At 55.7% G+C, this 26,746-nt stretch overlaps 3 protein-coding genes, 1 long non-coding RNA gene and 2 pseudogenes across 5 annotated transcripts; 3 read left to right on the top strand and 3 right to left on the bottom strand.

Annotated features, from left to right (window-relative positions):
• Nucleotides 1-118: 118 nt before the first annotated feature.
• On the bottom strand, nucleotides 119-1,218 carry LOC100436472 (SAGA-associated factor 29). The gene is made up of 2 exons (XM_054533774.2): nucleotides 594-1,218; nucleotides 119-523 (listed from the first exon to the last, which is right to left on the bottom strand). Exons 1-2 carry the CDS (start codon nucleotides 671-673, stop codon nucleotides 373-375), a joined length of 231 nt encoding a protein of 76 aa, XP_054389749.1. The 5' UTR covers nucleotides 674-1,218; the 3' UTR covers nucleotides 119-372.
• LOC129050881 (structure-specific endonuclease subunit SLX1-like) lies at nucleotides 922-15,953 on the top strand (annotated as a pseudogene).
• LOC100462166 (sulfotransferase 1A1-like) lies at nucleotides 6,191-8,940 on the top strand (annotated as a pseudogene).
• LOC134760444 (SAGA-associated factor 29-like) lies at nucleotides 11,615-14,605 on the bottom strand. The gene is made up of 7 exons (XM_063717814.1): nucleotides 14,601-14,605; nucleotides 14,420-14,504; nucleotides 14,180-14,333; nucleotides 12,814-12,943; nucleotides 12,597-12,743; nucleotides 12,339-12,374; nucleotides 11,615-12,236 (listed from the first exon to the last, which is right to left on the bottom strand). The coding sequence occupies exons 1-7, from the start codon at nucleotides 14,603-14,605 to the stop codon at nucleotides 12,161-12,163; spliced, it is 633 nt and encodes a 210-aa protein (XP_063573884.1). The 3' UTR covers nucleotides 11,615-12,160.
• Nucleotides 15,954-17,963: 2,010 nt separating the features above from the next.
• On the top strand, nucleotides 17,964-22,494 carry LOC100460203 (sulfotransferase 1A1). 2 transcript variants are annotated; one of them, XM_009250602.4, is made up of 8 exons: nucleotides 17,964-18,126; nucleotides 19,179-19,361; nucleotides 19,467-19,592; nucleotides 19,682-19,779; nucleotides 20,999-21,125; nucleotides 21,221-21,315; nucleotides 21,838-22,018; nucleotides 22,141-22,494. In XM_009250602.4, the coding sequence occupies exons 2-8, from the start codon at nucleotides 19,214-19,216 to the stop codon at nucleotides 22,251-22,253; spliced, it is 888 nt and encodes a 295-aa protein (XP_009248877.1). In that variant the 5' UTR covers nucleotides 17,964-18,126; nucleotides 19,179-19,213; the 3' UTR covers nucleotides 22,254-22,494. The 2 variants fall into 2 exon arrangements, with proteins under 2 accessions (XP_009248877.1, XP_009248878.1); XM_009250603.4 differs by having other exon boundaries at nucleotides 17,968-18,126; nucleotides 19,210-19,361.
• A 995-nt stretch (nucleotides 22,495-23,489) lies between these two features.
• Nucleotides 23,490-26,560, bottom strand: LOC129050739 (uncharacterized). Its single transcript, XR_008514466.2, has 3 exons — nucleotides 25,729-26,560; nucleotides 25,474-25,615; nucleotides 23,490-23,786 (listed from the first exon to the last, which is right to left on the bottom strand). It is a non-coding gene; the product is annotated as an uncharacterized LOC129050739 (long non-coding RNA).
• Between the last annotated feature and the right edge of the window lie 186 nt (nucleotides 26,561-26,746).

Genomic DNA, 26,746 nt, shown 5'->3' with positions numbered 1-26,746 from the left:
AGAGTGAATGCCCAGTGGGGCCACATATGATCACCCCTCCCCCAGCCTCCAGCTCCCCAGGTCACCATATCTGGGGAGGGGAGAAGGGTTTGGAGAAGTAAAACCCAGGAGACGTGTGGAGGGGGGATGTCTGTTTAATCCCAGCACATCCTCTGCTGTCCTGCCCCAAGATGGTGGAGGACGTCGAGTCCGCCGGGCAGCATCACTTTTTCTTGGGCTCCTTAGAAGCTGTCAGGTACCTCTGGGCCACACTGAGGTGAGGGGAGTAGCCGTCTGCATAGGAGGTGTCTTCAAACAGGATAGAGTGGTCATCCTGGGGCTGTGGGGCAGGCGGACAGGAGGGTCAGAGAGCAGCCCCAAGGCTGGTGTCACTCACTTGTTGGTGGCATGGCTGTAACTGACCACCTCGGCCAGGATCCACTGCTCATCCCCATCCACGGCCTTCACCCGGGCAGCCACCTTGTCTCCAGGTCTGGCCACGTAGTCTCCTGAGGCAGGGATGGCCCCACAGAGGGGTGGGGGCCTGTGAGTGGAACAAAGGGTCAGTCCCAGCCCCTGGGCACCAGCCCCTCCCTTGCAGCTGCTGCCCTCACTTGTCACCAGGCTTCCCGATCCACAGGGGCAGGGTCATGGCCGACTGCTGCAGCAGGGTCATCAGCACCCCTCTGCACATGGTCTTTCGGGGTGGCTCCGAGTCATTGTAGAGACCCGAGATCTCGGCCGCTGTGGGAAGGAAGGGAGGCCTGAGGCCCCAGGGACAGGTGCCGGCCCTGACCCACCAGCATGCTGCACTGAGCTGTTGGAGGAGCACCTGGGAGCCCCCAGCTCCCGAGTGAGAGACGGCAGCACACCAGGCACCCAGGGGAAGGAACCAGGGAGGGACAAAGCGGGTTCTGAGGTGCTGGTGAGGTTCTCTTCTTGATGTCGGTGCTGACACAGAAGTGTGTTTCGTTAGTGAAAAGTTCCTAAAATTCGAAGGGTCCCGCGGGAATCGGGGCGAGGCCGGGTGCTTCTTCAGCGTCCAGCTGCTCTACTGCCTGAATCCCTGGTACCCGGGCGCTGTCTACGTGGGGTTCACTGTCAACCCTGTTCGTCCAGCAGCACAATGGTGGCCGCAAAAAAGGCGGGGCTTGGCGGACCATTGGCCGAGGTCCCTGATAAGAGGGGGAGGGTCTCTGTGCCCGGAGGAAGGCTCCCTGGAGGAGGCGGAACCGGGGGGCACAAGCCTGCTGAGAGGGACCCACTAGGCCTGTGACATGGCGCGGGACGTCCCGGGCGAGGCCGGGTGGGGGGAGCCTGTCGCAGGGGAGGAGCCTAACGGGGAGGCGGTGCCCTGGGAGTCTCGGCGGTGGAACTCTGGGGAGGAGCTGGGTGAGGCGAGGGTGATGATCCAGGCTGGGGTCCAGCGCAGGGGTCTTGGTGGGCATGCTGGGGTCGGGTGGAGCGCAGGAGGGAGAGAAAGGAGAACAGGTGGGTACCTGGGCTGGAGGCGGGACCTGAGGTGGGCAGGTGCAGGGGGCGTGCCTTCAGGCAGTTGCGGGGCCAGGGCTCGGCTGAAGCTGGGAATGAGGACCCCGTTCTCCGGTGGGATAGGAGGGGACCCGCGGCGCCGGGCTGCGCTGGCGGTAGGGCGCGGCGGGGCTCACAGGAACATTCCTGTTCTCCTCCCCATGCAGATTGTGCTCGTCGTGCACGGCTTCCCATCCGCCGTGGCCGCCCTTCGGGTAAGGAAGAAGACCGGGCGGCGGCGTGTGGCCTGGATTTGGGGTCCGACCCCTGCCCGGAGCCGCCTTGACTCCAACCCCGCCGCGGTTGGAGTGGGCCTGGCACCCCCGCCCTGGGCGCGCCTCCCGGTCCCGTTGCGCCCCGACCTCCATCAGCCGCATCGCACTGGCCACTGCCCTTCGGGCCTCCTCCGCCCCAGGGCGCCGCGCAGGTCCCTTTGCTGACGCCGAGCCTGAGCCTGAGCCGGTCCCGGGGTCCAAGACGGCTGTGTGCACCCTGCGCGCCCGCGCGCTCCAGCGGAGGTCCGCCTCAGGCAGAGCGGCTCATCCTCCAGACGACTTCGGATCCTGCTGTTGAGGAGCCAGGAAACGCCCTGACACTGTTGCGGCCCTGTCCACATCTCTAAGATGGGGATGATAGTTCTTCTGGCCATTCCTGAGCACAGCAGGACCTGCCTTTTCCCTTTGACTGGAAGGTTCTTCTCTACACCTTCAGTCTTGATAACCTGCCACCTCCACAGGGAGGTCTTCCCTGGCTCCCGATTTAAAATTGCAGCTCTGAGAAGCCGGGCATGGTGGCATATGCCTGTAGTCCCAGCTACGGGGGAGGCTGAGGTGGGAGGATCGCTTGAGCCCAGGAGTTAGAGGCTGCAGTGAGCTATGATCACTCCATTGCACTCCAGCCTGGGGGAAACAGCAAGACCCTGTCTCTAAAAAAATAAAATACAATAAAATTGCGGCTCTTTCTTGTGCACTTCCCTGCCCGCCCCCCTTTCCTGAACCCTTATTATTGTCTGCCATACTACAAATTTTATGCATCTCATTAAACCCCTTCCGAACCTGTGTACTAAACTGCCTGAGGGCAGCTCTTGTCACTGCTGTAGAACAAAGTCCCACATAGAGCCGATGGCCAAGAAACAGTTAATAAAATAACAGACGATGGTCCTGGCCTCTACTGTGAGCCAGTAAAGGGCTTGCCCTGCAGAGATTCAGTGACCTGGCGGGGGTTGCTCAGCTTTGAGGAAGTTCAGATCTGGCTGCAGTGGCGAGGCTGTGACTCAATCAATCACTGCTCATGCTCACAGGACATTGGCCAGCTTAGTCCCTGGGGGCAAGGATTTTAACCCCCCCACCTCGATTTCCTCATCTCTAAGATGTGAATAATAGTCGCCCCTGCCTCACAGGATTGAGCTGTGTAATCCCCCTCCCACCTTTTTTCTATGCCACCCACTGCAGGTCTGGAGCTTTTTACTGGAGTGCAATACAAAGTCTGAGTCAAGGGTGCCTTCTGTTGGTTGCTGAGGGTGGGGGCAGAGCTAGTTGCCCGTGGTCCTGCCAGTCAAGGGGCTTCCAGAGGAGGGAGGAGGGGCCTGTGGCCCTAGCATGTGAGCAGCTTCTCCTCTGCCTGGAAGCTGGATGCCTCAGCTTCTCCCACACTCCCACCTGCCCGCTTGCCTCTGAACTCACGCAATTCTTGGAAGGCTTGGGAGACTCACCTTTACTCAAATGGTTACCTGTCTCGTGCCCAGCTTGACCTTTTTTTTTTTTTCGAGTTGGAGTCATGCTGCGTCACCCAGGCTGGAGTGCAGTGGCATGATCTCAGCTCACTGCAATCTCCGCCTCCTGGGTTCAAGCAATTCTCCTGCCTCAGCACCCCCCCCCAGTAGCTGGGTTTACAGGTGCCCACCACCATGCCTGGCTAATTTTTGTATTTGTAGTAGAGACAGGGTTTCACCATGTTGGCCAGGCTGGTCTTGAACTCCTGACCTCGTGATCCACCCGCCTTGGCCTCCCAAAGTGCTGGGATTACAGGCGTGAGCCACCATGCCTGGCCCCAGCTTGACCTTGAACTTTAAATAGTGAAGACAAAGAAGGAGGAGGGTGGGGGGATGCCCTCCTTCCACGGGGCCCTGTGGCTTCCAAACCTCAGCCTCCTCTGGTCTCTTGTCTGTGGAGCCTCCTTCAAACCCAGGGAAACAAAAGCACCTGCCACAGCCTGCTGTTTTTCTAGGATCTTCTAGTGATGCTCTGTAAGTTCCCCCGAGAGCCATGAAACTGGGGCTGGCTCCCAGGGTGATGGGACTCCAGTGTCTTTGTTCTTTCTTGTTCTATGCATCCATGCTCTGCTCCACCGCTGCCCCTTCAACTCTGCCCACACATATTACTCCAGACTGGCCTTGTGGTCAGAGCCTGGAATGCCTGGGCTGCTGGGGGCTTGCATGCAGGCTGCACTGGACTAGAAGCATTGGCACCTTCAAGACTGCCCTGGGAAACATGACCTGCCCCGTTTCTGTCTAGTGGGTACCCATTTTTCCCCACTCACCGGCTCACTTCCCTTGGCTGGGTCAATTAGAAAAAGCTCTTCTGTTGGCCTGCCCTGCAGGATAGAGTTCAGAGGGCAGCTCAAGAGCTCGGTGACAGCTCAAAAAATAAAGAAAACAGCCAGGAGCAGTGGCTCATGCCTGTAATCCCAGCACTTTGGGAGGCCGAGGCAGGCGGATCACCTGAGGTCAGGAGTTCAAGACCAGCCTGACCAACATGGTGAAACCCCGCCTCTACTAAAAATACAAAAATTAGCCAGGTGTGGTGGCGGATGCCTGTAATCCCAGCTACTCAGGAGGCTGAGGCAGGAGAATTGCTTGAACCCAGGAGGTGGAGGTTACAGTGAGCTGAGATCATGCCACCGTACTCCAGCCTGGGCGACAGATCAAGACTCCATCCCAAAATAAATAAATTAATTAATGATACATTGGGCTCTTTTGCCTTTTATTCTTGTGTTTTGTAATCACAACTAAACACTGAACTCACATCTTGGCTTTGCAGATCACTCTAAGCTTGGCTGCAGCTGTGGTGCTAAGGAGGCTAAGGGAGAAGCTCCCTCGCTCTCAACCCCACCCCTTCCTTCCGGGAGCAAACCCAAGTCTGCTCCTGACTCCGGATCCCTCCCACATTAGACCTATCACACCCACAGGGCAGACAACAGCTCCACACTCCCCACACTCAGCCACCAGGGCAAGGGAGCAAAATTCCAGAGAGCTCAGGTGAGTACCAGAGTGGAATAGCCCAGGGCGCCCTCACCCTGCTCAGCTTTCGGAGCCAACATTCCAGCAGCCAAGGCCTCTGCCATACTGGCTGTTTCCCCACGGATATCCAGTTTCACTAGGGGTGCTCCAGCCTGGCTTCCCTTCCTTCTTTTTTATTTTTGTTTTTTTGAGACAGGGCTTGGCTCTGACACCCAGGGTGGAGTGCAGTGGTCAAATTGTAGCTCACTGCAGCTTCAAAATCATGGGCTCACACGATAATCACGCCTCAGCCTCCCTGATAGCTGGGTGTATAGGAGAGAGCCACCATGCCCAGCTAATTTTTTAAACTTATTTTTAATTTATTTTTTATTTTTTTGAGACGGAGTTTTGCTCGTGTTGCTCAGGCTGGAATGCAATGGCGTGATACAGCTCACTGCAACATCCGCCTCCCGGGTTCAAGCGACTCTTCTGCCTTAGTCTCCCAAGGAGCTGGGATTACAGGCATGTGCTATCACGCCCTGCTTATTTTGTATTTTTCGTAGAGAAGGGGTTGCTCCATGTTGGTCAGGCTGGTCTCAAACTCCCGACCTCAGGTGATCCGCCCACCTCGGCCTCCCAAAATGCTGGGATTACAGGTGTGAGCCTCCGCACCTGGCTGCCCAGCTCAGTTTTAAATATATTTTTTTCTAGAGATGGGGTCTTGCTGTATTGCCCAAGTTGGTCTCAAATTCCAAGGCTCAAGTGATTCTTCCCCACTGGGCTTCCAAAGCTCTGGGATTACAGGCATGAGCCACGGTGTCCCCTCCTCATTCTGCAGAATCATCAGAGTTTTGTTCATTCCCACACCAGCTCTGGCTCCCAATACCAGCTCAGTTGCTCAATGGACCATGGTTGTCCTGGAGCCCAGATGGACTGTGGCCGGGCAGGTGGATCACAGGCCTGGCCAGCCTGGGAGGTTTCCACATGTGAGGGGTTCAGGGGCTCAAGGAGGGGAGCACTGGGGAGAGGAGCCCACTGGGTGGAGGCTGGGGGGTCACAGCAGGAAATGGTGAGACAAAGGGCGCTGGCTGGCAGGGAGACAGCACAGGCAGGTCCTAGAGCTTCCTCAGTGCAGCTGGACTCTCCTGGAGACCTTCACACACCCTGATATCTGGGCCTCCTGCCCCACGAGGGTGCTTTCACTGGTCTGCACCATGGCCCAGGCCCTGGGATTTTGAACAGCTCTGCAGGTGAATGAAAGGTGCAGCCAGGCTGGGGAACCACCGCATTAGAGCCCGACCTGGTTTTCAGCCCCAGCCCCACCACTGACTGGCTTTGTGAGCACGAGCAAGTCACTCAGCCTCCCTAGGCCTCAGTGACTTCCCTGAAAGCAAGAATTCCACCTTCTTGCTGTTGTGATGGTGTTAAGGGAATGGGCCTGGCTCTGGCCCCTGATGCAGGAACATGGAGCTGATCCAGGACACCTCCCACCCACCACTGGAGTACGTGAATGGGGTCCCGCTCATCAAGTACTTTGCAGAGGCACTGGGGCCCCTGCAGAGCTTCCAAGCCCAGCCTGATGATCTGCTCATCAGCACCTACCCCAAGTCCAGTAGGTGAAGAGGGCCACCCACCCTCTCCCAGGCGGCAGTCCCCACCTTGGTCAGTGAGGTCGTGCCCTCAGCCTGCTCACCTCCCATCTCCCTCCCTCTCCAGGCACCACCTGGGTGAGCCAGATACTGGACATGATCTACCAGGGCAGTGACCTGGAGAAGTGTCACCGAGCTCCCATCTTCATGCGGGTGCCCTTCCTTGAGTTCAAAGCCCCAGGGATTCCCTCAGGTGTGTGAGTGTGTCCTGGGTGCAAGGGGAGTGGAGGAAGACAGGGCTGGGGCTTTCAGCTCACCAGACCTTCCCTGACCCACTACTCAGGGATGGAGACTCTGAAAGAAACACTGGCCCCATGGCTCATCAAGACACACCTGCCCTTGGCCCTACTCCCCCAGACTCTGTTAGATCAGGTCAAGGTGAGGCCGGGCACAGTGGCTTATGCCTGTCAGCTCAGCACTTTGGGAGTCCAAGGCGGGAGGCTGACTTGAGGCCAGGAGTTGGAAACCAGCATGGGCCATATAGAGATGCAGTCTCTTCCCCCGCTCCAAAAAAAAAAAAAAAAAGCCACGTGTGGTAGCATGTGCCTGTGGTATCAGCTTCTTGGGAGACTGATGTGGGAGGATCACCCAGCCCAGAAGTTTGAGGCTGCAGTGAGCCATGATCACACCACTGCATTCCAGCCTGTGTGACAGAGAGAGACCCCGACTCAAAGAAAGAAACAAAACAAAAAGAACAAAAAACATCCAGATGTGGGGAATAGGAATCCAGGAAGGAGGCTCCGGCGCAGCCCAGCTTTGGTCCTGTTCTTCTGGGAAGGTCGCACCTCTTCCTTCAGCCTGGTCTCATCTTCAGCGGAGACACCATCTGCTTCTTGCTCTGGCAAGGGTCTGATGACCACAAACACAAGACTCTTCAGGGTCTGCCTGAGACAGCTTGTGGGTGCTCGCGGGCCCACTGAGGAGGGGGCTGGAGGGGAGTGGGCATGCCTTGCTCCAAATTGGGGTGTGAGAGCATTTATGCAGATTACATTAGTGTAGAATATGGATCCAGGGACCAGACCAGACTTTGACATCTGAGCAGGGTTCAAAACCCAATTTGGCCCTACCTGTGCCATAAGATCTCAAGCAGGTCAGCCGCTAAGCCTCAGGTTCCTCCTTTGCCAATCCAAGAGATGAGCTGGCCTGGGGTGGGCTGTGTGGTGATGGTGCTGGGGTGGGGACCTCTGCCCCTGCAGGTGGTCTATGTTGCCCGCAACGCGAAGGATGTGGCGGTTTCCTACTATCACTTCTACCACATGGCCAAGGTGTACCCTGAGCCTGGGACCTGGGACAGCTTTCTGGAGAAGTTCATGGCCAGAGAAGGTGGGTTTGATGGGAGGAAGGAGGGTGTGGAGCCGAGGGGTGGTGGCTACAATGCACAGCAACCCTGTGTCGGTGCCCCCTGCCCGCTTCTCCAGTGTCCTACGGGTCCTGGTACCAGCACGTGCAGGAGTGGTGGGAGCTGAGCCGCACTCACCGTTCTCTACCTCTTCTATGAAGACACAAAGGAGGTGAGACCACCTGTGATGCTTCCCTCCATGTGACACCTGGGGGCAGGCACTTCGCAGGGACCTGCCAAAGCCACCCAGCCCCCTCCCTGGGCAGCCCACACAGCAGGCCCGGATTCCCCATCCTGCGTCCCTGGCCTAGGCCTCCCCACTGCAGCACCACCTGGCAGCGGGCCCTCCACAGCTCTCATCTCCTGCACCTGAGTCAGCTGCGTGGGTGGCCACGGATCAGATACTTAGTCCTATTGCTTATCCTCACCAAAGGGTGTGCCACCCAGGGCCACACTCACATAAGAAGATTATCCCTATCATCACCCATCCCAGCTCACGATGGGATCACAGGGCAGAGAGCAATTCTTTTTACCCCAGGGACTAGGACCCCAGGGGTCGAGGAGCTGTCTCTTCAGGGTTTCTAGAAGTGGCCAGATCACCTCTGAGGTTAGAGAAGGGGACCCCTTTTATTTTCTTGAATCAGCAATCCTAGCCTCCACTGAGGAGCCCTCTGCTGCTCAGAACCCCAAAAGGGAGATTCAAAAGATCCTGGAGTTTGTGGGGCGCTCTCTGCCAGAGGAGACCGTGGACCTCATGGTTCAGCAGACGTCGTTCAAGGAGATGAAGAAGAACCCTATGACCAACTACACCACTGTCCCCCAGGAGCTCATGGACCACAGCATCTCCCCCTTCATGAGGAAAGGTGGGTGCCAGCCAGCACGGGGGTTTGGGGTGGGTGGGAGCAGCAGCTGGAGCCTCACCATAGGCACTCGGGGTCTCCCCTGGGATGAGACTCCAGCTTTGCTCCCTGCCTTCCTCCCCCAGGCATGGCTGGGAACTGGAAGACCACCTTCACCGTGACGCAGAATGAGCGCTTCGATGCAGACTATGCGGAGAAGATGGCAGGCTGCAGCCTCAGCTTCCGCTCTGAGCTGTGAGAGGGGCTCCTGGGGTCACTGCAGAGGGAGTGTGAGAATCAAGCCTGACCAAGCGGCTCAAGAATAAAATATGAATTGAGGGCCAGGGACGGTAGGTCATGTCTGTAATCCCAGCAATTTAGGAGGCTGAGATGGGAGGATCATTTGAGCCCAGGAGTTCAAGACCAACCTGGGCAACATAGTGAGATTCTGTTGAAAAAAAAAAAAAAATAACAAAATAAAATCAATTTTTGAAAAGAGAATAAAATATCATTTATGGGCCAGGCAGGGTGGCTCATGCCTGTAATCCCAGCAATTTGAGAAGTTGAGGCCAGAGGATCACTGGAGGACCGGAGGTTGGGACCAGCCTGGTCAACATTACAAGACGTCGTCCCTACAAAAATTTGAGAAAATTATCTGTATGTGGTGGTGGGCACCTGTAGTTCCAAGTACTTGGCAAATGAAGGCAGGAGGATCGCCTGAGCCAGGGAAGTTGTGGCTGCAGTTGGCCGTGACTGGGCTAATCCACTCAAGGCCTCAGGGACAGAGTGAAACTTACTTGAGAAATAAATAAAATACAATTTAATTAAAATAAATTATGATTCAGGACCAATCTGGCCAACATGGTGAAACCCTGTCTCTACTAAAAATAAACAAACAAATAAATAAATAAATAAATAAATAAAATTAGCCGGGCATGGTGGCAGGCACCTGTAACCTCAGCTACTCTGGAGGCTGAGGCAAGAGAATGGCTTGAACCCAGGGATGGACGTTGCAGTGAGCCAAGATTGCGACACTTCACTCCAGCCTGGGCATAAGAGCAAAACTCTGTCTTGAAAATAAATAAATAATTAAATTAAATTAAGTTAGTATTTGACCTGGGCTCGGTGGCTTATGCCTGTAATTTCAGCACTTCAGCCTGGCAGATCACTTGAGGTCAGGAGTTCAAGACCAGCCCGGCCAACATGGCAAAACCCCATCTCTACTAAAAATACAAAAATTAGCTGGGAATGATGATGGGCGCCTGTAATCCCAGCTACTACGGAGGCTGAGGTGGGAGAATCGATTGAATCCGTGAGGTGGAGGTTTCACTGAATCGGGATCACGCCACTGCACTCCAGCCTGGGCGACAGAGCAAGACTCAGTCTTAAAACAACAACAACAACAACAACAACAACAACACAATTATGATTTGTGTTCAATGCAGAGTCTCTTTTCCAAGCCAAGACAAACCCTGAGCTGAAAGAGTGATCGCCCACTAGGGCCAAATACGGCCACCTCCCCACTCCAGCTCCTCAACTTGCCCTGTTTGGAGAGGGGAGAGGGTCTGGAGAAGTAAAACCCAGGAGACGAGTGGAGGGGGAATGTGTTTAATCCCAGCACGTCCACTGCTGTCCTGCCCTGTGTCGTTGGGGGATGGCGAGTCTGCTGGGCGGTGTCACTTTTTCTTGGGCTCCTTACAAGCCACCACGTACTTCAGGGCCACATTGAGGGGAGGGGAATAGCCATCTGCATAGAAGGTGTCTTCAAACAGGACCAAGCAGTCATCCTGGAGCTGTGGGGCAGGCAGACAGGAGGGGCTGCTCAGAGACCCCCAGGCCAGGACAGGCACCCCCTTCCCCTAGACTAGACCACAGGAGCCTCTGGGCTGTGGGCTCTCAGCCACTCCCACCATTGTTCACTCTGGAGTCAAGAAGTCTTGGCCCAGTCCCTGCTGCTACTGCTCTTTTCTCAGTGGCTGGAGGCCCACAGCAGTGAAAAAGGTGGGGAGAAGAAGAGGTGCTGACTTCCCTAGTGGGGCCATAGCTGGAGGGTCTGCTGCCTTTCAGGGACTCTGTGTTCAGAGGACCGAGGGCAGCCCAGAGGGCGGCAGGCAGGGATCCTGGCCTCAGGTGGCTTGTGTCCCATGTCACCAGGAGCACAAGGGGGCAGGAGCTGTGGGCTCAGGGCAGGAGCTTCCCATCTCAGAGCTGGTTCTCCTGGGGCTGCAGAAGGGAAGGCGCTGACTTGAGGCTTGTCAAGGCTGCCAGGGCTGGCAAGGGGACAGTGGCCTTTGGGGCTGGAGTGGAAGAGGGAGGCCTGCTGGCAGGTCCCATTAGCTTGAGAGATGAGGACAAGGGGGACAAGGAAGAGGACCCCTAGCCTGTCTAATCAGCCTATTCCTGGTGTCACCAATGACCTTTCCACCTCTCCCCTGGAGGCTGCTTTACCCGCTGTGGGGGCACATGGATCAGGGCACGGAAGAAGCAAGTGGTCTGGGGTTACAGGGCCAACATGAGCTGCTCCTTCTGGAACAAGGCCGTGGGGTCCATCTGGGGGTGGACCTTCCATGGAGGCTGTGACTGCCAGCTCATGGTGTGTCTCCTGGGGGTTGTGTCAATCTGTGTCTGGGGACACTCCTTCCCAGCTTGACGGCTGTTGTGATACCTGAGTTCTTGCCTTCTTGGCTTAAAATAAATTAAGCAGGCAGGGTGCGGTGGTTCACACCTGTAATCTCAGCACTTTGGGAAGCTGAGGTGAGTGGATCACCTGAGGTCGGAGTTCGAGACCAGCCTGGCCAACATGATGAAACTCCATCTCTACTAATATACAAAATTAGCCAGGCATGGTGGTGAGTCCTGTAATCCCAGCTACTCGGGAGGCTGAGGCAGGAGAATCGCTTGAACCCAGGACTCAGAGGTTGCAGTGAGTCGAGATTGGGCCATTGCACTCCAGCCTAGGCCACAGAGCGAGACACTATCTAAAAATAAAAATTAATAATAATAATAAATAAATAAAATAAAATAATTTAAACAAGAGACACACAGCCACAGCAAAAGAAGTGCAGCACATGGTAACTTATTGCAAAAGAAAAACAGTATTTTGAAAGTTAAGTGCAGAATAGACAATACACCTTGAGTGAGTTCAGAATGGGCTGCTCCTCAGGGTGGGACAGTGTTGATTACTGCAGGAAAAACTCCCTTTATGGGAGTCTTACACAACTGTTCATAATGGGTGGGAAGAGGCGTCACTAGTAAGCACGTTCTGGGTGGTCCTCTGGGTGCACATGGGCGTTTGCTATACATGCTTGTTCCTAGGACTCATGTCTCATTAGCATTTTAAATCTCCACCCAGGGATGTGGTTTTTACTATTAAAATGAGCAAAGGGTCAGTTTGAGGACAGGTAAAATGAAAATGCACATGTTCTCCAAAGGGAAAGTCCCTACTGAAGACAGCTTTGCTTGAACTCAGTGACCAGGCGAATGCTGAGGCTTACTGTGTTGGCCGTGCTGTCACCAAGGTCGCAGCATCCTGAGAAGGTGGTTTTCTCCTTGATTACCTCTCCTGCCTTGCCCAAGTTCCATGCCCTGCCCTTGCCCAAACAAGGCCTCAGGGTCTGTCTTGGGGTTGGCCTTCCACTGGGGCAGCGGGATGATCCGGCGCCAGCTCAGGGTGTGTCTCCTGGCTGTAGAGGGACTTGTGTCAACCTGTGGTCGGGTGGGGATGCTCCCTCCCAGCTGTTAGGCTGCCCCCAGGCTCCATGCCCTGCCCTGGCCTGGACACTCACTCTTTGCCTTCTTCATCGTTGTCATCTACCTCATACCTGTGGACAAAAAGAGGAAAATGCAGGATGCAGCCAGGGGAACAGTCCCTGTTGGGGAGTGTGGAGGACAGGTCAGGGCGAGGACCCGGTGCTCCCTGCACAGCCGGCCCCGCCCACAGCACCCTCTGTGGAACTTTTCTCCTACTGTGCAGACGGGAAACAGAGTGGCAACCCAGGCATGTGCAGGGACCAGACAGCAGCCCCGGGGCTGGTGTCACTCACTTGTTGGTGGTGTGGCTGTAACTGATCACCTCCGCCAGGATCCACTGCTCATCCCCATCCACGGCCTTCACCTGTGCAGCCACCTTGTCTCCAGGTCTGGTCACGTAGTCTCCTGAGGCGGGGATGGCCCCACAGAGGGGTGGGGGCCTGTGAGTGGAAAAAAGGGTCAGTCCCAGCCCCTGGGCACCAGTCCCTCCCTTGCAGCTGCTGCCCTCACTTGTCACCAGGCTTCCCGATCCACAGGGGCAGAGTCATGGCCGACTGCTGCAGCAGGGTCATCAGCACCCCTCTGCGCACGGTCTTCTGGGGTGGCTCCGAGTCATCGTAGAGACCCGCGATCTTGGCAGCTGTGGGAAGGAAGGGAGGCCTGAGGCCCAGGACAGGTGCTGGCCCTGACCCCCCAGCAGGCTGCACTGAGCTGTTGGAGGAGCACCTGGGAGCCCTCAGTTCCTGTGTGAGCCCAAGGGCCCAGCAGGACTGTGACCCGATCAGCCAGGTGTCCTACAGGGGCTGCTGTGCTGAACTACAGATGGGTGAGACAGCAGCATAGTGGGCACCCAGGGGGAGGAACCAGGGAGGGACAAAGCGGGTTTCGAGGTGCTGGTGAGGCTCTCTTCTTGATGTCGGTGCTGAACCAGAAGTGTGTTTAACGAGAATTTCCTAAAATTCAAAGGGTTCCACAGGGGTGGCGGCTAGGCCGGGCGCTTCTTCAGCGTCTACCTGCTCTACGGCCTGAACCTCCGTCATCAGGGCCACTTTTACGTGGGGTTCACTGTCAGTCCTGCTTGTCAGGTCCAGCAGCACAATGAGGGCCACACAAAAGGCAGGGCCCAGGTCTGGCGTGGTGGCTCATGCCTGTAATCCCAACACATTGGGAGGCTGAAGCAGTCAGATCTCTTGAGGTCAAGAGTTCGAGACCAGCCTGGCCAACATGAGGAAACCCCGTCTGTACTAAAAATACAAAAATTAGGTGGGCATGGTGGCACATGCCTGTAATTACAGCTACTCGAAAGGCCGAGGCAGGAGAATCGCTTGAAACATGGGGCAGGGGGGCACGGGCAGAGGTTGCAGTGAGCCAAATCTGGTCATTGCACTCCTGGTGAGACACGAAGGGTCTCTGTGCCCGGAGGAAGGCTTCCTGGAGGATGCGGACCCCGCTAGGCCCAGGTCTGATGAGAGGGAGTGGGCAGGCTTGTGACATGGGTGGGGAGTCCAGAGCGGGGACGGGGCCTGCCACAGAGGAGGAGCGTGAGGGGGAGCGGGTTCCCCGGGAATCTTGGCGGTGGAACTTCTGGGAGGAGCTGGCTGGGGCGGAGGTGATGATCCAAGAGGCGGGCCAGCGTAGGGGTCTTGTTGGGCACGCTGGGGTCGGATGGAGCGCAGGAGGAAGAGGAGGGGGCACAGCTGGGTACCTGGGCTGGAGGCGGGTCCAGAGGTGGGCAGGTGCAGGGGGCGTGACTTCATTCAGGGGTGGGGCCTGGGGCTAGGGTGAAGCCAGGAGTAAGGACCCCTCTCGGGTGGAATTGGAGGGGACCCGAGGTTGGGCGCGGCAGGGCTCACAGGGACACCCCCTGTTCTCCTACCCAGGGAGATGGTGCTGGTCCTGCACGGCTTCCGGTTTGCGGTCTGCGGTGTCCGCCCTTCGGGTAAGGAAAGAGACTGGGGGGAGGGTTGCGGCAGGCAGGCGAGGGCTTGGGGTCCGCCCCCTGTCCGGAGCCTCCCTGACTCCCCCGTACCCTGCCGCGATTGGAGTGGGCCTGGCACCCCCGCCCTAGGCGCGCCTCCTGCTCCCGCTGCACCCCGACCTCCGCCCGGACTTCTACCCGCCGCGCCGCACGGGCGATGGCCTTCGGGCCTCCCCGGCCCCAGGGCACCGCGCAGGTCCCTTTGCTGACGCCAAGCCTGAACCTGAGAGGGACCCGGGGCCCAAGAGGCCTGTGCGCCCTGCGCACCCTCGCGCTCCAGGGGAGGTCCGCCCCAGGCAGGGCGGCTCATCCTCCAGACGACATCGGATCCAGCTATTGAGGAGCCAGGAAACGCCCTGACACTTTTGCGGCCCTGTCCCCGTCTCTAAGATGGGGGTGATAGTATTTCTGGCCATTCCTGAGCACAGCACGACCTGCCTTTTCCCTTTGATTGGAAGGTTCTTCTCTACACCTGGCTTGATAACCTGCCACCTCCACAGGGAGGTCTTCCCTATCTCCCGACTTAAAGTTGCAGCTCTGAGAAGCCGGGCATGGTGGCACATGCCTGTAGTCCCAGTTACGGGGGAGGGTGAGGTGGGAGGATCGCTTGAGCTCAGGAGTTGCAGGCTACAGTGAGATATGATGGCTCCACTGCACTACAGCCTGGGCAAAAGAGCAAGAAACTGTCTCTAAAAATATAAAATAAAATTGCACATCTTGTGTACTTCCCCGTGCGCTCCTTTTCCTGAATACTTGTTATCTCACCTGCTAGGTGCTTTATGGCTCTCATTAGTCTCTCTCACCCCAACCTTTGCACTAAACTGCCCGAGGGCAGCTCTTGTCACTGCTGTAGAACAAACTCCTGCACAGAGACGATAGCCAAGAAACACTTAATAAAATAATGGACGATGGGCGCCTTCTAAGGAAGTTCAGGTCTGGCTGCAGTGGTGAGGCTGTGACTCAATCACTGCTGATGCTCACAGGACGTTCACCACCTTAGTACCAGCGGGCAAGGATTTTAAATCCTCACCTCCATTTCCTCATCCATAAGATGCAAATAACAGTCACCCCTGCCTCACGGGATGGAGCTGTATAATGCCCAGAACAGTGCCTGTTGAACAGAGGGGCTTGCTGCCAGCTCCCTCTCCCTCCTTGTCTCTTACCTGCCTGCTGCCTGGGACGGGATGAAGTGGGGCCCTTGTGTTGCCCCAACCCTGGCTGTTGGCTAAGAGCCCATGTGATCTGCCTGGCAGAGGAGTTCCTTCCAGAAGAACCAGGGCAGCTTCTGCCCCTAGAGGGCCAATGCCCTAGGTGAGTGCAGTCCCCTGGCCCCAGCCTGGTCCAGCTCTGGGAAGAGGGTGCCCAGTTTTGCAATCCAGGCCGGGACAGCTGAGTCCTGATCTTTGTATTCAGGGCTGAGCCTGGAGGGGGCTTGTGATGCCTGACTCTGTATCTCTCTCTGGCCCCATGCCTTGGTAGCCGTGAGGTGTCACTGCTTTGGGTGACCTGATCTGGCTGTGCCGGATGAGCACGGAGGAAATAGTAGAAGACTCGGAATTAGAAGACGTGAGTGGGCTTTGGCCCCAGCCTCCCTACCCCACTCCCTGCCCTGGGCTGCCTGTGACCAACCTTGCTTCTGCAGGCACACTGGACGGCCCTGCTGGAGACCTGATCCTCAGTGTCCCTAATCCCCTCCAGATACTGGTGGCCTAGGGGAGGTCCTAAAAGACCGGTGGGACATTGACCTCACCCCCTCTCCAGGCTTTTTTTTTTTGAGACAGAGTTTCACTCTTGTTGCCCAGGCTGGAGTGCAATGGCGCGATCTCGGCTCACCGCAACCTCTGCCTCCCGGGTTCAAGCAATTCTCCTGCCTCAGCCTCCCAAGTAGCTGGGATTACAGGCATGTGCCACCACGCTTGGCTAATTTTCTATTTTTAGTAGAGACAAGGTTTCTCCATGTTGGTCAGGCTGGTCTCAAACTCCCGACTTCAGGTGATCTACCTGCCTTGGCATTCCAAAGTGCTGGGATTATAGGAGTGAGCCACTGTGCCAGGTGTTCTCCTGGCTCTTGACACCTTACCCAAAAACAATTTAAGGACAAGTCCAAAAGTCATGAACGTAGGGAGATTTCTTGCAGAGTAAAGGGACTCACTCAAGAAGGCGAATGTGGGGGTCCTCAAGAGAGTGTCTCATGCCCTACAAGGTTTGGGGCTGACCTTTATGGGCTTCTTTAACTAAAGAGGGGTATATTCATGAAGATTCCAGGAAAAGGTAAAGATTTCTCAAGACCGTGGTGCCACAATTTATGCCCAAATACAGGTGTTCCTGGAGCTGTCTTGGCACTGGTGGGTGTATGGTTTCATATGTTACTGATCGTACAGTGAGATCCTAGGTGAAACTACATCAAATACAGCGCCATGTTGTGTCTGGTTGGTGGTAGCCAGCTTGGTCCTCATCCTATTTTTCAGGAACTTACTGGCCCTTAGCACATGCAGCTATTTCAAGTTTCCTTCTTCTGCTCATGTGAAACTGCTGCCTGGGATTTTCTATTCACTTGCTAGCACTCTATTAATCTCATATTCTCACCTCTTTTCTGTGCCACCCCGTGTGGGTCCGACAGGTTGTTACTAGAGTGCAATACAAAGTCTTAGTCAAGGCGGGACCTCCTGAAGGCTGCTGAGGGCAGGGGCAGAGCTAGTAGCTTGAGGACCTGCCAGTCACAGGGATTCCTCAGGGGCCCAGAGGAGGGAGGAGGGGCCCATGGACCTAGCATATGAGAAGCCTCTCCTCTGCCTGGAAGCCCCAGGCCTCAGCTTCCCCCACACTCCCACCTGTCCACTTGCCTCTGAACTCATGCATTTCTTGGAAGGCTTGGGAGACTCACCTTTACTCAGATGGTTGGTTACCTGTCTCGTGCCCAGCTTCACCTTGGACTTTAAAGTGAGGATAAAGAAGGAGGAGGGTGGGGGGATGCCCTCCTTCTACGGGGCCCTGTGGCTTCCAAGCCTTGGTCTCCTCTGGTCTCTTGTCTGTGGAGCTTCCTTCAAACCCAGGGAAACAAAACCACCTGCCACGGGTTGTGGTTCTAGGATCTTCTATCGATGTTCTGTGAGGTCCCCAGGAGCCATGAAGCTGGGGCTGGCTCCCAGGGCAATGGGACTGCAGTGTCCTTGTTCTTTCTTGTTCTATGCATCCATGCTCTGCTCTACCCCTGCTCCTTCACTCTGCCCACACACATCCCTCCAGACTGGCCTTGTGGTCAGAGCCTGGAGTGCATGGGCTGCTGGGGGCCTGTGGGCTGCACTGGGCCAGAACCCCTGGCGCCTTCAAGACTAGCCTGGAGCCAGCAGGTAGGTGACCTTTCCCGGGCCTGCCTATCCCATCTTTCTCCTCCAATCCCTCCCCTCTCTTGCCTGGGTCAATTAGAGAAAGCTTGTCTGTTGGAGTTCAGGGGCAGGTCAGGAGCCCCATGACAGCTCAAAAAAAAAAAAAAAAAAAAAAAAAAAAAACGGAAAAAACAAAACCTACAAAAACAAACCCACCATTGGGCTCTTTCCCCTTTCATTCTTCTGTTTTCTACACAGCAAACTCAGTCATGGCTTTGGAGATCACTTTAAGCTTGTCTGTAGCTGGCAAACTAAGGAGGGTAATGGAGAAGCTCCCCCACCCCCAACCCCACCCCTTCCTTCCGGAAGCAAATCTAAGTCCGTCCCTGGCTCCAGATCCCTCCCACACTGGACCTAGGAAACCCTCAGCACAGACAACACCCCTGCATTCCCCACACAGCACCCACACTCAGCCACTGCAGGCGAGGAGGGCACAAGGCCAGGTTCCCGAGAGCTCAGGTGAGTGACACACTGGAATGGCCCAGGGCACCCTCACCCTGCTCAGCTTCTGGCTCCAACATTCCAGAAGCCGAGGCCTCTGCAATCCCTGCCCTTTCCCCATGGATATCCCATTTCAAACAACCCCGGCCAGTGTGAATCCCCCTCCCTTCTTCTTTTTTTTTTTTTTTGTGGGGGGGAGGCCAGGTCTTGCTGTCACCCAGGCTGGAGTGCTGTGGGATCCTGGCCACTGCAGCCTTGAATTCCTGGGCTCAAGTGATTCTCCTGCCTCAGCCTCTAGAGTAGCTAGGACTTCAGGCCCTCACCGTCCTGCCTGGTTAATGTTTAAGAATATTTTTAAAAGATCTTAAAAGATGCGGTCTTGCAATGCTGCCCCAAGTTGTTCTCCAACTCCTGGCCTGGGCCTCCTTAGGGTCTGGGATTATAGGTGGGAGCCACCCTGCCTGGGCCTGTGCTTTTGCTGAGTCATCAGAGTTTTGTTCATTCCCACACCAGCTCTGGCCCCTAGTAGCAGCTCAGTTCCTCAATGGGCGTGTTTGTCCTGGAGCCCAGATGCATTGTGGCTTGGCAAGTGGATCACAGGCCTGGCTGGCCTGGGAGGTTTCCACATGTAAGGGGCTGAGGGGCTCAAGGAGGGGAGCACTGGGGAGAGGAGCCCACTGGGTGGAGGCTGGGGGTCACAGCAGGAAATGGTGAGACAAAGGGCGCTGGCTGGCAGGGAGACAGCACAGGCAGGTCCTAGAGCTTCCTCAGTGCAGCTGGACTCTCCTGGAGACCTTCACACACCCTGATATCTGGGCCTCCTGCCCCACGAGGGTGCTTTCACTGGTCTGCACCATGGCCCAGGCCCTGGGATTTTGAACAGCTCTGCAGGTGAATGAAAGGTGCAGCCAGGCTGGGGAACCACCGCATTAGAGCCCGACCTGGTTTTCAGCCCCTGCCCCGCCACTGACTGGCTTTGTGAGCACGGGCAAGTCACTCAGCCTCCCTAGGCCTCAGTGACTTCCCTGAAAGCAAGAATTCCACTTTCTTGCTGTTGTGATGGTGTTAAGGGAATAGGCCTGGCTCTGGCCCCTGACGCAGGAACATGGAGCTGATCCAGGACACCTCCCGCCCGCCACTGGAGTACGTGAATGGGGTCCCGCTCATCAAATACTTTGCAGAGGCACTGGGGCCCCTGCAGAGCTTCCGGGCCCGGCCTGATGACCTGCTCATCAGCACCTACCCCAAGTCTGGTAAGTGAGGAGGGTCACCCACCCTCTACCAGGTGGCAAGTCCCCACCTTGGCCATCGAGGTCGTGCCCTCAGCCTGCTCACCTCCCATCTCTCTCCCTCTCCAGGCACCACCTGGGTGAGCCAGATTTTGGACATGATCTACCAGGGCGGTGACCTGGAGAAGTGTCACCGAGCTCCCATCTTCATGCGGGTGCCCTTCCTTGAGTTCAAAGCTCCAGGGACTCCCTCAGGTGTGTGACTGTGTCCTGGGGACAAGGGGAGTGGAGGAAGACAGGGCTGGGGCTTCAGCTTACCAGACCTGCCCTGACCCACTGCTCAGGGATGGAGACTTTGAAAGACACACCGGCCCCACGACTCCTGAAGACACACCTGCCCCTGGCTCTGCTGCCCCAGACTCTGTTGGATCAGAAGGTCAAGGTGAGGCCAGGCACAGTGTTTCACACCCGCAATCTCAGTACTTTGGGAGGCTGAGGGAGGCAGATCACCTGAGGTTGGGAGTTTGAAAGCACCCTGAGCAACATAGAAAAACCTTGTCTCTACTAAAAACACAAAATTAGCCGGGTGTGGTGGCGGGTGCCTGTAATCCCAGCTACTCCGGAGCCTGAGACAGGAGAATCACTTGAACCCGGGAGGAGGAGGTTGCGATGAGCCAGAGATCCCACCATTGCACTCCAGCCAGTGCAACAAGAGCAAAACTCACAAAAATAAATAAATAAATAAATAAATAAATAAATAAATAAAAATAAATAAAAGTGTGCTAGCTGTGGTGGCTTACTGCTGTAATGCCAACACTTTGGGAGGCCAAGGTGGATGAAACGCTTGAGCTCAGGAGTTACAGACCAGCCCGGGAAACATGGGGAGACTCCATCTCTATAAAAATGCAAAATATCAGCAGGGCATGGTGGCATGCCGATGTAGTTCCAGCTACTGGAAAGTCTGAGGTTGGAGGATTGCTTAAGCCTGGGAGTCAAGGTTGCAGTGAGTTATTATCACTCCAGTGCACTCCCACTTGGGCGACAGAAAAAAGAAAAACCAAGGTCTTTTTTTTTTTTTTGAGACTCTCTGTCTCAAAAATAAATAAATAATATAAAATAAAATAGGATAAAATAAATCCCACAATAAAAAGAAAAAGCTAAGGTCCAGGTGTGGGGCATGTAAATCCAGGGAAGGAGGCCCCGGCTCAGTCCCGCTTTGGTCCTGTTCTTCTGGGAAAGTCGGCTCACTTCCTCCATCCTTGTCTCATCTTCTGTGGGGGACGGGGACTGTCTGTTTCTTGCTCTGATGATCAAGAACATGAGACTCTTCAGTGTAGACCTAAGAAAGGTAGAGGGCGGGTGCTCACAAGCCCACAAAATTTGGTGGTGGTGGCATCACGGCTGGTGGAGCACGCCTTGGTCCAGAACAGAGCGTGATGCATTGATGCAGATTATATTACTATAGAATATGTCTCAGGGACCAGGCAGGACTTTTGCTTCTGAGCAGGGTTCAGATCCCGGCTCGGCCCTACCTGTGCCGTGAGATCTCAAGCAAGTCAGCCTCTAAGCCTCAGGTTCCTCCTTTGCCAATCCAAGAGATGAGCTGGCCTGGGGCGGGCTATGTGGCGATGGTGCTGGGGTGGAGTCCTCTGCCCCTGCAGGTGGTCTATGTTGCCCGCAACGCGAAGGATGTGGCGGTTTCCTACTATCACTTCTACCACATGGCCAAGGTGCACCCTGAGCCTGGGACCTGGGACAGCTTCCTGGAGAAGTTCATGGCCGGAGAAGGTGGGTTTGATGGGAGGAAGGAGGGTGTGGAGCCGAGCGGTGGTGGCTACAACGCACAGCAACCCTGTGTCGGCGCCCCCTGCCCGCTTCTCCAGTGTGCTACGGGTCCTGGTACCAGCACGTGCAGGAGTGGTGGGACCTGAGCCGCACCCACCCTGTTCTCTACCTCTTCTATGAAGACATGAAGGAGGTGAGACCACCTGTGAAACTTCCCTCCATGTGACTCCTGGGGGCGGGCACCTCACAGGGACCCACCAAGGTCACCCAGCCCCCTCCATGGGCAGCCCCCACAGTAGGCCCAGATTCCCCATCCTGCCTTCTTGGCCCAGGCCTCCCCACTACAGGCCCCACCTGGCAGCGGGCCCCACACAGCTGTCATCTCCCACACCTGAGTCAGCTGCGTGGGTGGCCACGGATCAGAAACTTAGTCCTAATGCTACTCCCTGCCAAAGGGTGTGCCACCCAGGGCCACAGGCACGGAAGAAGACCATCCCGGTCCTCACCCATAGGAGCCAAGCCCAGCTCACGATGGGATCACAGGGCAGAGAGCAATTCATTTTACCCCAGGGACTGGGGCCCCGGGGATTGAGGAGTTGGCTCTGCAGGGTTTCTAGAAGTGGCCAGATCACCTTTGAGGTTAGAGAAGGGGACCCCTTTTACTTTTCCTGAATCAGCAATCCGAGCTTCCACTGAGGAGCCCTCTGCTGCTCAGAACCCCAAAAGGGAGATTCAAAAGATCCTGGAGTTTGTGGGGCGCTCTCTGCCAGAGGAGACCGTGGACCTCATGGTTCAGCACACGTCGTTCAAGGAGATGAAGAAGAACCCTATGACCAACTACACCACTGTCCCCCGGGAGTTCATGGACCACAGCATCTCCCCCTTCATGAGGAAAGGTGGGTGCCAGCCAGCACGGGGGTTTGGGGCGGGTGGGAGCAGCAGCTGGAACCTCCCTATAGGCACTTGGGGCCTCCCCTGGGATGAGACTCCAGCTTTGCTCCCTGCCTTCCTCCCCCAGGCATGGCTGGGGACTGGAAGACCACCTTCACCGTGGCGCAGAATGAGCGCTTTGATGCGGACTATGCAGAGAAGATGGCAGGCTGCAGCCTCAGCTTCCGCTCTGAGCTGTGAGAGGGGCTCCTGGGGTCACTGCAGAGGGAGTGTGAGAATCAAGCCTGACCAAGCACCTCAAGAATAAAATATGAATTGAGGGCCAGGGACGGTAGGTCATGTCTGTAATCGCAGCAATTTGGGAGGTTGAGGTGGGTGGATCATTTGAGCCCAGGAGTTCGAGACCAACCTGGACAACACAGTGAGATTCTGTTGAAAAAAAAATAACAAAATAAAATCAATTTTTAAAAAGAGAATAAAATATGATTGTGGGCCAGGCAGGGTGGCTCATGCCTGTAATCCCAGCTATTTGAGAATTTGGGGCCAGAGGATCACTGGAGGACATGAGTTTGGGACCAGCCTGGTCAACATCATAAGACGTCGTCCCTACAAAAATTTGAGAAAATTATCTGTATGTGGTGGTGGGCACCTGTAGTCCCAAGTACTTGCAAGTGAAGGCAGGAGGATCGCCTGAGCCAGGGAGGTTGTGGCTGCAGTTGGCTGACTAGGCTAATCCACTCAAACCTGAAGGACAGGGAGAAACTTGCTTGAGAAATAAATAAAATACAATTTAATTAAAATAAATTATGATTCAGGACCAGTCTGGCCAACATGGTGAAACCCTGTCTCTACTAAAAATAAACAAACAAACAAATAAATAAATAAATAAATAAATAAATAAATAAATAAAATTAGCCGGGCATGGTGGCAGGCACCTGTAACCTCAGCTACTCCGGAGGCTGAGGCAGGAGAATGGCTTGAACCCAGGGATGGATGTTGCAGTGAGCCAAGATCGCGACACTTCACTCCAGCCTAGGCATAAGAGCAAAACTCTGTCTTGAAAATAAATAAATAATTAAATTAAATTAAGTTAGTGTTTGACCTGGGCTCGGTGGCTTATGCCTGTAATTTCAGCACTTCAGCCTGGCAGATCACTTGAGGTCAGGAGTTCAAGACCAGCCCGGCCAACATGGCAAAACCCCATCTCTACTAAAAATACAAAAATTAGCTGGGAATGATGATGGGCGCCTGTAATCCCAGCTACTACGGAGGCTGAGGTGGGAGAATCGATTGAATCCGTGAGGTGGAGGTTTCACTGAATCGGGATCACGCCACTGCACTCCAGCCTGGGCGACAGAGCAAGACTCAGTCTTAAAACAACAACAACAACAACAACAACAAAACTATGATTTGTGTTCAATGCAGAGTCTCTTTTCCAAGCCAAGACAAACCCTGAGCTGAAAGAGTGATCGCCCACTGGGGCCAAATATGGCCACCTGCCCGCTCCAGCTCCTCAACTTGCCCTGTTTGGAGAGGGGAGAGGGTCTGGAGAAGTAAAACCCAGGAGACGAGTGGAGGGGGAATGTGTTTAATCCCAGCACGTCCACTGCTGTCCTGCCCTGTGTCACTGGGGGATGGCGAGTCTGCTGGGCGGTGTCACTTTTTCTTGGGCTCCTTACAAGCCACCACGTACTTCAGGGCCACATTGAGGGGAGGGGAACGGCTGTCTGCATAGGAGGTGTCTTCAAACAGGACCAAGTAGTCATCCTGGGGCTGTGGGGCAGGCAGACAGGAGGGGCTGCTCAGAGACCCCCAGGCCAGGACAGGCACCCCCTTCCCCCAGACTAGACCACAGGAGCCTCTGGGCCGTGGGCTCTCAGCCACTCCCACCATTGTTCACTCTGGGGTCAAGAAGTCTTGGCCCAGTCCCTGCTGCTATGGAGCTCTTTTCTCAGTGGCTGGAGGCCCACAGCAGTGAAAAAGGTGGGGAGAGGAAGAAGTCCTGACTCCTTCCCCAGGGGGGCCATAGCTGGAGGGTCTGCTGCCTTTCAGGGACTCTGTGTTCAGAGGACCGAGGGCAGCCCAGAGGGCGGCAGGCAGGGATCCTGGTCTCAGGTGGCTTGTGTCCCATGTCACCAGGAGCACAAGGGGGCAGGAGCCGTGGGCTCAGGGCAGGAGTTTCCCGTCTCAGAGCTGGTTCTCCTGGGGCTGCAGAAGGGAAGGCACTGACTTGGGGCTTGCCAAGGCTGCCAGGGCACTGGTAAGGGGACAGTAGCCTTTGGGGCTGGAGTGGAAGAGGGAGGCCTGCTGGCAGGTCCCATTAGCTTGAGAGATGAGGACAAAGGGGACAAGGAAGAGGACCCCTAGCCTCTCTAATCAGCCTATTCCTGGTGTCACCAATGACCTCTCCACCTCTCCCCTGGAGGCTGCTTTACCCGCTGTGGGGGCGCATGGATCAGGGCACGGAAGAAGCAAGTGGTCTGGGGTTACAGGGCTGACATGAGCTGCTCCTTCTGGAACAAGGCCGTGGGGTCTATCTGGGGGTGGACCTTCCACGGAGGCTGTGACTGCCAGCTCATGGTGTGTCTCCTGGGGGTTGTGTCAATCTGTGTCTGGGGACACTCCTTCCCAGCTTGACGGCTGTTGTGATACCTGGGTTCTCGTCTTCCTGGTTTAAAGTAAATTAAGCAGGCAGTGTGCAGTTGCTCACGCCTGTAATCCCAGCACTTTGGGAAGCTGAGGTGGGTGGATCACCTGAAGTCAAGAGTTCAAGACCAGCCTGGCCAACATGACGCCACCCTGTCTCTACTAAAAATGCAAAATTAGCCAGGCGTGGTGGTGAGCCCTGTCATCCCCGCGACGCGGGAGGCTGAGGCAGGAGAATCGCTTGAACCCAGGACTCAGAGGTTGCAGTGAGTCGAGATTGGGCCACTGCACTCCAGCCTGGGCCACAGAGCGAGACTCCATCTAAAATAATAATAATAACAATAATAATAATAAAATAATTTAAACAAGAGATACACTGCAAAAGAGTGCAGCATAGAGTAACTTATTGCAAAAGAAAACAGTATTTTGAAAGTTAAGTGCAGAATAGACAATGCACCTTGAGTGAGTTCAGAAGGGGCTGCTCGTCAGGGTGGGACAGTGTTGATTACTGCAAGAAAAACTCCCTTTATGGGAGTCTTACACAACTGTTCATAATGGGCGGGAAGAGGCGTCACTAGTAAGCACGTTCTGGGTGGTCCTCTGGGTGCACATGGGCGTTTGCTATACATGCTTGTTCCTAGGACTCATGTCTCATTAGCATTTTAAATCTCCACCCAGGGGTGTGGTTTTTACTATTAAAATGAGCAAAGGGTCAGTTTGCTGACCCTTTGGACATGTTCTGAAAAGGGAAAGTCCCTACTGGAGATAGCTTTGCTTGAATGAGCTCAGTGACCAGGCGAATGCTGAGGCTTACTGTGTTGGCCGTGCTGTCACCAAGGTCGCAGCACCCTGAGAACATGGTTTTCTCCTTGACTAACAAGGCCTCGGGGTCTGTCTCGGGGTTGGCCTTCCACCGGGTCAGCGGAATGATCCGGCGCCAGCTCAGGGTGTGTCTCCTGGTGGTAGAGGGGCTTGTGTCAACCTGTGGCCGGGTGGGGATGCTCCTTGCCAGCTGTTAGGCTGCCCCCAGGCTCCATGCCCTGCCCTGGCCTGGACACTCACGCTTTACCTTCTTCATCAGTGTCATCTACCTCATACCTGTGGACAAAAGGAGGAAAATGCAGGATGCAGCCAGGGGCACAGTCCCTGTGGGGGAGTGTGGAGGACGGGGGCAGGGCGAGGACCTGGTGCTCCCTGCACAGCCGGCCCCGCCCACAGCATGCTCTGTGGAGTTTTTCTCCCGCTGTGCAGATGGGAAGCAGAGTGGCAGCCCAGGCAGGTGCAGTGACCAGAGAGCAGCCCTGGGGCTGTCGGAGGAGCCCCTGGGAGCCTCCAGCTCCCGAGTGAGCCCAGCAGGACTGTGACCCGTTCGGCCAGGTGTCCTACAGGGGCTGCTGGGCTCAGCTACAGATGGGTGAGACTGCAGCATAGTGGGCACCCAGTGAGAAGAACCAGGGAGGGACAAAGCGGGTTTCGAGGTGCTGGTGAGGCTCTCTTCTTGATGTCGGTGCTGAACCAGAAGTGTGTTTAACGAGAATTTCCTAAAATTCAAAGGGTTTCACAGGAGTCGTGGGTAGGCCGGGGCGCTTCTTCAGCATCTACCTGCTCTACGGGCTGAACCTCCGTCATCAGGGCCACGTTTACGTGGGGTTCACTGTCAGCCCTGCTTGTCAGGTCCAGCAGCACAATGGGGGCCACACAAAAGGCAGGGCCCAGGCCTGGCGAGGTGGCTCAAGCCTGTAAACCCAACATATTGGGAGGCTGAAGCGGTCGGATCACTTGAGGTCAGGAGTTCGAGACCAGCTTGGCCAACATGGTGAAACCCCGTCTGTACTAAAAATACAAAAATTTAGCACGTGCCTGTAATTACAGCTACTCAAAAAGCTGAGGGAGGAGAATCGCTTGAAAGGTGGAGCAGGGGGGCAGCAGCAGAGGTTGCAGTGAGCCAAATCGGGCCATTGCACTCCGGGTGAGACAGGAAGGCTCTCCGTGCCTGGAGGAAGGCTTCCTGAAGGAGGCGGACCCCACTGGGCACAGGCCTGATGAGAGGGAGGGGCAGGCCTGTGACATGGGTGGGGAGTCCAGGG

This window comes from Pongo abelii, chromosome 18 (assembly GCF_028885655.2).
Source record: "Pongo abelii isolate AG06213 chromosome 18, NHGRI_mPonAbe1-v2.0_pri, whole genome shotgun sequence".
NCBI lineage: Eukaryota > Metazoa > Chordata > Mammalia > Primates > Hominidae > Pongo > Pongo abelii.
The sequence above is the reverse complement of the archived record's forward strand: the minus strand, read 5'-3'. Positions and strand labels throughout refer to the sequence as shown.

Bases quoted from the DNA above. Each gene is read 5' to 3' on its own strand.
- LOC100436472 (XM_054533774.2), bottom strand. From the start codon at position 673: ATGTGCAGAGGGGTGCTGATGACCCTGCTGCAGCAGTCGGCCATGACC. The intron at 524-593 runs GTGAGGGCAGCA...TTCCACTCACAG, and splicing joins ATCGGGAAGCCTGGTGACAA to GCCCCCACCCCTCTGTGGGG.
- LOC134760444 (XM_063717814.1), bottom strand. The intron at 12,944-14,179 runs GTAGGAGAACAG...TCCTTCCCACAG, and splicing joins GACCAGCACCATCTCCCTGG to CTGCCAAGATCGCGGGTCTC. The intron at 12,237-12,338 runs GTGAGTGTCCAG...GTCCCTCTACAG, and splicing joins AACGATGAAGAAGGCAAAGA to CCAGGAGACACACCCTGAGC.
- LOC100460203 (XM_009250602.4), top strand. From the start codon at position 19,214: ATGGAGCTGATCCAGGACACCTCCCGCCCGCCACTGGAGTACGTGAAT. The intron at 19,593-19,681 runs GTGTGTGACTGT...CCCACTGCTCAG, and splicing joins AGCTCCAGGGACTCCCTCAG to GGATGGAGACTTTGAAAGAC. The intron at 21,126-21,220 runs GTGGGTTTGATG...CCGCTTCTCCAG, and splicing joins GAAGTTCATGGCCGGAGAAG to TGTGCTACGGGTCCTGGTAC.